Source organism: Corvus moneduloides, chromosome 3 (genome assembly GCF_009650955.1).
Source record: "Corvus moneduloides isolate bCorMon1 chromosome 3, bCorMon1.pri, whole genome shotgun sequence".
In the NCBI taxonomy this organism is placed as follows: domain Eukaryota; kingdom Metazoa; phylum Chordata; class Aves; order Passeriformes; family Corvidae; genus Corvus; species Corvus moneduloides.
This window is the reverse complement of record NC_045478.1, coordinates 27693412-27702536: the sequence shown is the minus strand read 5'-3', so window position 1 is coordinate 27702536 and position 9125 is coordinate 27693412. Positions and strand designations below refer to the sequence as shown.

General features: G+C 45.3%; 1 protein-coding gene across 1 annotated transcript; it reads right to left on the bottom strand.

Annotated features, from left to right (window-relative positions):
- Window positions 1–725: 725 nt before the first annotated feature.
- Window positions 726–8775, bottom strand: BAG2 (BAG cochaperone 2). The gene is made up of 3 exons (XM_032104699.1): window positions 8436–8775; window positions 2568–2677; window positions 726–1586 (listed from the first exon to the last, which is right to left on the bottom strand). The coding sequence occupies exons 1-3, from the start codon at window positions 8600–8602 to the stop codon at window positions 1186–1188; spliced, it is 678 nt and encodes a 225-aa protein (XP_031960590.1). The 5' UTR covers window positions 8603–8775; the 3' UTR covers window positions 726–1185.
- Window positions 8776–9125: the final 350 nt, after the last annotated feature.

Genomic DNA, 9125 nt, shown 5'->3' with positions numbered 1-9125 from the left:
GACACTCCAGCTGTAACACCCCAGGCACTGCCACCAAGGCAGCTGTGCTTGGTGGCATCACTCAGATCCTTCTGGCTCCCTTCAGCTGAGCTTCAACCTGAGTCAAGTTCAGCAGGATGGTGGCTGAGCCACAGAACCCCCGCTCCCCTCAGGGCACTGCCACCCTTGAGTGAAGTACTGCAAAACTGGCTGCAGGGGGTTAAAAAATTCCAAGCACACCCTAAAATCTGCAACTCTTGACCGACAGCCACAGAGCTAGCTGGGTGATGATGAACAGCAGTTACTGTGAGTGAGAGGGCAGAAGATAAAAAACCAAAACCCACTCACACAAAGAGGTGAGTAATGCTGGATGTAGAAAGTACCATCCTACACAAGACACACAATAAATACGGTGTTTGCCAGGTGAGAAGTCAAATGTTTTGCTCTGTGGCTTCATAGATTATGCAGAAGTGGAGTAGTAGCTGATACTATCTTTCTATTATCTTTTAAAAGAAACACACAGCAACCTCAAAGCTACAACAAACTTGTGGGAGCAGGATGGTTCACCAGGCATGGAAGGGGCACATTTCTAGCGTGGCTTGCAATCCCTGGATACATGTGCTGCTTTTTACTTCCTCAGTTACAAACTGGGGGTAGCTGTCTGTCTCTTGAAAAGTATTATGATCAGTTTATTCAAAATATTCAAAATGTGCAAAATTATAAATGGTAATGAGTAGGACACTGTGTTGTTTATGAAAATACTATTAACAGTTTATTAATTGTTTTGATTTATTGCCATGATTTGTCTTTTGTCCCCAAAAGTCTGGTTCATACACTACGTATACAGCAGAGAAAAGCTGAAATCTCATGATAGGACAAAACAGCTTTAGTTTAAAAAAACCCAGGAGAATGGAGGAAAGGCTAGATTTTCAGTTTCCGTCAGTTCAGCAGAAGCACAATTAACAATTTGCAATAGAGCAGTATCAACTCTACAAAAGAACTGATAGCATTCCTTATTGCCAAAAGAAAATGCCAATGCTACCAAAACCTATTAAATGCTTGCACCTTGCAATCAAAGACACCTTGGTGCGTGTGGCTGTGTATATACGTGTGTGCTCATACAGAGAATTTTTTTCTTGGCTTCTGTGTGCTTTCTATGGGCACTTGCTCCTCCTGCGGTTTGCCAGAAGTAGCCAGGAGGATGTGTTAATCCTGTTTACTGTTGCAAGACTGCCGAACAGATGATTTCTGATGCTCCAACAATGTGATGGACTTCTCGGAATTTTCCAAGTTTCTGAGCAGAGTCTCTAGGCGCCTTTTGATTTTCTTCTGATCCTCAATGGCACATCCGATGACCACAGACTGAAATTTCTGATCGATGGGTCCTGCTGGCACGTCGGACGTGCACGCACCATAAAGGGACATTAAGCGCATTTTGGCGTCTTCCAAATCATCAAGGAGTTTATTGACGATCTCATCAATCATTTTGGTGGCGTGCAGTAGGGACTCCTGCTGCTGCGCGTTGCGGATGGTTTCTACGGAAACCTCCACAGTGAGGGTTCGGCCCATCAGGCGATTAGCAGTCAAATTCAGTTCTTCTCTCTCACCTCAATCGAAAAAGAGAAAATATCCTTGGTTACAGGCAAATACTTTCCTGTGCAAATAGCATCATCAAGACACTCAAACTGCTATAACTTAGCAGTAAACAACTTTTTTAAAGTAAGTGAAAATCAACAAGATTTCCAGAAGCCAGAAATGAGCTTTTTGCATTTGCCCAAATCATTTCATAGAAGCCAGTGTCTCATTTGAAATGAAGCATTAAACTCTACTAAAATTGTAAGCAATGTTTTTACACTGTTGACACAATGCTTGCTGTGTCACTTTAAAGCAAAACATACAATATTATCAGGAAATATTCAGTAGCAGAACTGGCTCATTAAGGACTTCTGTGCCATTCTGAGGGAGAGATTTAGACAATACGCCAGAAGGCTATAAAGAGAAAACTAGATATAATAAGAGACCATGAAAAACTGGTTTCCTATTTTCTGAAAGTACAGCTGCTTTTCAAAAATATGGACACAACATACTTCATATGTAGGCTCTTGAAGAGCCAGTAAACCAGCAATTTAAAGCACCTAATAATCAGGTTTAGAGAATATATTTAAAGCCATGAATCACACAACTGTGACAATGATCTTAATCATCAGGTTCTTACAGGCTGTACATTTTGTACCACTCATGCCTATCCAGTAGTCAAAATCATTTTCAACTATATTAAATCATCATCAATGTTTCTCCCTCAGCAGAGCTATGTTTATCTTGATTTTGAAAATGTATCAGTGAACTGAGTATGGGCTTTCACATACACAGTAGTGACACTCATGGTAGTCCATCCACCTGAACAGCATGAATTTACAGTCAAGAAGAGGACATCTCAGGATAATGGGTGACACTTCAACAACCTCAACTGACTCCAATGCTGCACCTTTACCAGCAGCAAAGATAGCTGCTCACACAGAGCTGCTCCCTAAGAGATGGGCTGATTTGACTTTGGGTCAGTTGGAGGGTACGGCAAAGCAGCTTCTCACCTTCACTGATGTGCCTCATATCCTGGCTGTTCTGTATATTGTGGATCATTTCAAGCAGAATTTCTTTCTCTTGTTCCATAGCAGATGCTGCATCACGGAAAGCCTCTACCCTGTACATGGTTGAACCAAACAAAACGTTTGAATAATAAAATAGCTGTTCACCTATGTAACTGCCAAGAACTGTTGTTTTAAACTTCAGCTTAGAGTAAGTACAGTCAGTTCTTAGTTATCCATGAGACAGACTCTCTGATTTCATGACCTTCTCCTCTGTCTTAACTTCATTTTTCAAGACTCAATATAATTTCTAAAAAACAAACAAAAGGAGGGGCAAACCAAAACAACAGTAATTCAATCAGACCTAAATCTTTTATTTTACTGACAATGCTGTTCTGTCCTACTCCGTGGTTATTCTGGATATGCAGAGCCTGACACTACTACAGCCCTATAGCAGAAGTCCTGTAGCCAACTGGCATTACTATCAGCTGCTTAACTAGCAGAGAAAGGGACTGAGTCCCTGTCAGGGAATTTGGCAGTGAAGGTGGCAGCTGCAGAGATGGAGGCAACAAGAGGTCCTGGCTCCCTTGTGCCACCCCCAGACCAGCAGAACCCGTATAATCCGCCTGCAAAGCAGCGAACACTCCAGAAAACTGAAACACGCTGAAGAACCCCTTTTACAAAGGAGAAAACCCTGTGAGTGGGACAAAGCTCACACATTTTTATTACCATGGCAAGGATTTCCCTGACACAAGTGGTGTGCCTTGGTCACTGGAAGAAGATGGACTGCCTGCCCCCTCTGTCACTGGTGCTTTTCATGGAACGATGCTCACTGTGATTCACACAGGGAGGAAGCTTCTGTGGGAACAGCTCCTATTTCTGGGCTTGCAAGGAAGCATGAAACTCTGTCCCTCCTGAAACCAGACCCCTACCCCAGTCCTGTTATTGTGCTGAAACTCACATGTAATGCAGTGAGGACAAGGGGAAAGTCCATCAGAAACTGCCGTCCCTGTAACTATTGGGTCTTGGTAAGGTGTGTGGTTCTGTGCTCACAGCCTGCCCTCCTCGTGCATAAGGTTCAGACCCAGCTTGCCATGGGCAACGTGAAAATGCCGCACGAGAAATCTGAGTCCAGTTTCTTAATTCATGTCTTATTCCCCACCACAGTTTTATAGAGGGGGCTTTTGCATTCAGCTGAGTAATATGGAAAAGAACACTGGAGAGCTCTAATGCAACACTTTGAAGACCTGGTACCAAAGAGGGCAATATCCCACTCTGTTGGCTTTTCTCTCAGACTTGAGGGCAGGGGCTTGCAGAGAACTTTCCAAGCTGGAACTGGCTGCAAGAGTTGCACCAAAACCATCAACTCTGCGTTCACAGGCCCCACGGAAAAGCAAGAATGTCATGTGAACCTGGCTGATGGTTTGAGATGCTCGCAGTGCACAGCTCGGGAGGTCTAGCTGCATCATGCGAATCCATCCATCTATCCTGAAATGTTTATGAAACCTGGCCAGAAAAGGGGAAACAAACCAAAACATTGTTAAGTCTCTTAGGTGCTCTGCATTCTTCAACATTACTGGGCGCTGCCCTGTGAGCAGTGGCTCAATGCTGTCTCTGCAGATGAGGGCGCATCTCCTGAGACAGGAATGGAGCTGCTGCTCCCTCCTCACAGGCTGGCTGAAGGCAGGTAACCAGGAAAAGAGCAGTAAGAGAAAAGAGGGTGAAAGAAAGCAAAAGAACGGGAGCATTTGAGGATATAGTCACTCTTCACATGCAGCCTGCTCATGAAATTGTTCTGTTTTACAAAATATTTCGCCCAATTTAGTCAGTGAAAGCACAGGCTTCAGGCCCTGCCTTTAATGTTCGTTCTGAGGAGGAGTGGGAAAAGTTAATGCAATGCAAATTCATGCCAAGAGCAAGTACTTTTAATTATTATTTTGGACTGGTTAGTAAGAGCAATGAGGCAGGTGGAGTCATCTCATACTTCAGATGTCTGCACTTTATAATTTAGGAAGTCTACCAGTATTTCCAAAATGCCTTGCCATGCCTTTTTAAAAAACTAGTATTTTCACAATTTAAAAAATGCATTGTGCTCACTGGAAAGTTGTAAATCAAAATTTTAAAATGCAGAATTTCAATTTTGATAGTGTTTTTAAATCAAATTCTGTATATCATTGTCCTGACTTAAAAACTAAAGTTCTGCCTTCAGTAGATAAATCAGTCCATGATTTCCAGGGGCTTTGCTGAAAAATGTGGAAAAGCTGCATTGCAGAGATGTATCCTGAACTGGTACAGTTCTAAAGAGAGTGCCTAAAATATCATTGCTTCCAAAGGCCAGCTTGGTATGTGAGGTAGGACCTAAAAGCCAAACTGTCAGAATTAATGTTGCATACTGCAAAAAAAGAAAAAGATAGTTCACCAATTAGAGTTTTGATTGACAGTAATTTACCAAAGGTAATATAACCAAATCTTAAGAACTATTTTATTTGCAATAATTACTTCTTCAGAATTATTTTTACCATTTTTTTAAACTGCAATATAGAGTGCCACACAGCAATGGGACAGGGTCATGTCAGAACAGTGCTCCAGTGGGAAAAAACCCCAAAAAACAACAAATAAATGGAAACCAGTCACACCAATCTCAGGAAGATAATGTGTCAGGATCACACCTTGCAGTCAGTTCTCATAACTTCTTTCCTAAAATGCATGGTTTCTTAACTTCACAGGTTTCTGTAAATCTTTCATTTCCATGTGGGGGGATCCAAAAAAAAGTTTGAAGATTTAAACCTCTGACAGAGGTGACTGATGTGGGAAGGGGTGGAAATACAATCCAAGTCTCAAAAAAAAAAACCCAACCAAAGAATAAAAGGCAAAGAAAAAAGAACACAAAATACTCATATTTATGCCCAGTTATCAATTATTTTGATGCAGCAGTATGGTCTTTTTTCTAAGAGATGAAAACCTCCAATCATATTTTTACTTGGAATGTATTTGTTGCTTTGAACATCAACTAAATATTCCATCTATTACCTAACACTGAAAAAGACATTCCTTACTTCTGATTTTCCCTGTTTGTGAGCAATTAGCTGTGCAATGCCTTCCTTTGCTACATACCATTTACATGAGCAGAGCATTCCCGTGACAAACAGGTGGACCGGCCTGCGCTTTTGTTCCCAGATGAGAAACTTGACACCCGCTTTCTTAGAACAGCTGCAATAACTCTGTCCTTTAAACTACTGACTGACTTAAACAGCCCACTGTTACAGCCCACGTGCTGGAGGTTCAGATAAGTTTTCAAAGGAAATAAGAAACATCTGAGGATGGAGCAGCTTTTTTCCTGAAATGGAGCTGAGCACATTGGAGGGAGACAAAACCGGGGGTTTCACCGTGGCATCCTCAGCTGCTTCAGCTGAGTGTCCACTCCCAGGTGAGCAGTCCTGTGAACACTGAAATGAATGGTGGGGGAATACGGTTGATCCAAAGAACAAGATAAAAAGTACAAAAAATTAAAATCAAAAGTACCCAGCAAAAATCTGACTTATCTCATGTATCATCACACCTAAAACTGTTTTCACTTAACACAACCAACAGAACACAGTGACTCATAAACAAAGCCTCTGGTCTTGCTTCCAGCTGCTCCGAGATATCTTGGCAGTCACGGCAACACGAAGGTCCAAACCCTTACAAGGGGCAAACATGCCACCTGCCCCCCTTGCCACCTCTGCCTCGGACACTCACTCCGTGGCAGCCAAATTAATTCCCCTTCCCTGCTCACTTTCCATACAGAAGAAAGCCCCTCTGCAAATGCCTATCAGGGAGATACAAAAATACCCCATTACTGTTGGAAAATAAGCTCTCACAGTGGAAAGAAAGGGAAAAAAAGGAAGGCTGTTCAAACTGGATCATTTTACAATGGCTTTAAACTGGAAGAGGGTAGACGTAGATTAGGTATTAGGAAGAAATTCTTCACTATAAGGATGGTGAGGCACTGGAACAGGTTGCCCAGAGAAGTTGTGGACTCTCTTGGAGGTGTTAAAGGCCAGGCTGGATGGGGCTCTGAGCCATCTGGTCTACTGAAAGGTGCCCCTGCCCATGTCAGAGGGTTGGAACTCGATGATCTTTAAGGTCCCTCCTAACCCAAACCATTCTATGATTCTGTGATTTTCCAGAAGGATGAGGATTGCTTCAGAGTTCAGTTGACCTTAAGCAACTTGAGAGCTGAAGATTGTTGAGGGTTTTAATTAAAGGCTGTAGTTCAGTTTGACAATTTTTCACTTATTATATTTACTAGCAACATATTGAGGGTCTATGGCAAAACCAAACCAGCTGGAAAAGGAGAAAGTTTGGAAGCTTTTGCTCCTGTCATTCAAATAAATTTGAAATGAAGTATGTTGATTAGTTGAAAAAACCCATAAAACTTGACTGACTTTTATCAAATTAGTTGGACTTTTTTTTTCATGGTTATTCCACATTTAGAATTATGGCTGGCTGAAAGAACCACAGCAAACTGGGAAGTTTAATTGGGGGTTTAATTGCTGGCTAACCAAACTGTCTGCTTTGTTTCAGAGTCGCTCGGCAAATTTAAAACACATTTTTGCATATTCTGATGTTAATTTTTGGATTATATATTCATCATGCGCCTAGACCTGGATGCAAGCAGTGAGACTTGTTTGCAGACAATGATTTTGTTTAGTCAAATTCTGAGAAGTCTGCAAAGGACTTCAAGGAGATTTAATCAAGCTAAGTGAAAGGCTAATATAACAGCACATCAAGTCCACTCCTGAATAATGCAAAGTAATGCAGGCAGAAAGGGGAAATAAAACTCCTGCATCCCACAGAGCTCTTCTAATTACAGGAAAGTCCTAGAAACATTCTGGGTGGTTCTGTGAAAGCTGCTGATCAATATGCAGCTGTAATGAAGGAAAGGGTGTGTTGAAACAGTACCAGGGGAGGTGAATCAGTGGCATCCTGCACATCCATCCACTTCAGAAAGGACACTATGTAATTTAACAGAGCTGAGAGGACAGGGGAGATGATTAAAGGCAAGGTATCATCTCTCATGAGGCCAAACTGGGAAAAAATTCAAATGGTATTATTTAGGGAACGTCAAGTAGCAGAAAAAGTCAGGACATGGCACAACGATGAAATTCACATAGCATTTACAACAACTTTGGAAAAACACACCTCTGCTGCAGAATGCAATGCTGTTCACATTACAGTGACACGATTTAATACACCTCAGAGAGGAGGTGGACACCGACACAAGTAACAAGAACATCCACAGCTGAATCAGTAAGTGCAAAGGGAGGTTTGGAAGACAAGAAGCCTCACATGCCAGCATTCAGCACTGCAGCTTAAAGGCTTGCCAGAGTCTCCGAGAGCCTGAATGACACCACGTTTTATCCTCGGATTTCCTGCATCTTCTTATAAAGCACCTGCCCGCAGATGCGGGATGGGGGCGACAGGGTGGAACGACAGACACGATGCACGGCGGGCTCGTACCCGCCGTGTCACAGCTCGCAGACCGCATCCCCTGTCTGCTAAAGGCTCCCCACACCCTGAAGGGTGACAAATCCGAAGCAGCCCTTCGCGCTTTCTCTGAAAACCGTCTACTTTCGTACAGTCATATACATATACCCAGGCCACGCTGGCTCACCTTAGAGCAGCAGCTCCCATTTGTAAACTTTGTCGCCCATGAAGGAGAACCCTTTTTCCCTCGGTCCCCTCAAGAAGCCTCACACCGCCACCCCTCCCCCTCCCTCTGCCCCGGCCGGGGGAGAGCTCCGCGCCCGCCGCCGGCCCGCGGTGCGGAGCCACCGGCTCGGGGCCAGCCGGCTCCCCGGCCCCCTCCCAGCGCCCGGCCCCGGGCCCCACCTGAGCTCCAGCTGGTCCAGGTTCTCGAGCAGGCGGCTGGAGCGGTCGGCCATGGAGGTGGAGCGGTAGAAGCGGCCCCGGAGCTGCCCGCCCGGCTGCTGCTGCTGAGGCTGCTGCGGCTGCTGCGCCCCCTCGCTGGCCTTGGCGCTGATCCTGGCCTGGGCCATCCCACCCGCCGCAGCCGCCGGCGGAACCTCGCTGCGGCCGCTCCCTCCCCGCGTCCCGCAGGCGGCGGCGGCGGCCGAATGCCGGCACCTCGCTCATGGCCAAAGAAGGAGCCGCCCCGCCGCCGGCCCCCGCGGCCACCCCGCCCCCGCGCCGGGCCCGCGGGCGCCGCCTCACGCAGCGCGGCGGGGCCGCCCCGCCTGGGCCGGGGGCAGCAGAACCACAGGACGGGCCAGGTCGGGAGGGACCACACTGGGTCAGCTGGTCCGACCTCCCTGCCCCCTCTCGAGTGAGGGAGACTCCACAACCTCTCTGGGCAATCTCTTCCAGTTCTCGGTCACCTCCACGGTAAAGAAGTTCTTCAGATTCAGATGGAATTTCCTGTGCCTCAGTTTCTGCCCATTGCCTCTTGTCCTATTACTTGGCACCACGGACAAGAGGCTGATTCATCTTCTTGACACCCATCCTTTAGGTACGTAATCACATTGATGAGGTCCCCTCTCAGTCACCCCTTCTCGAGGCTGA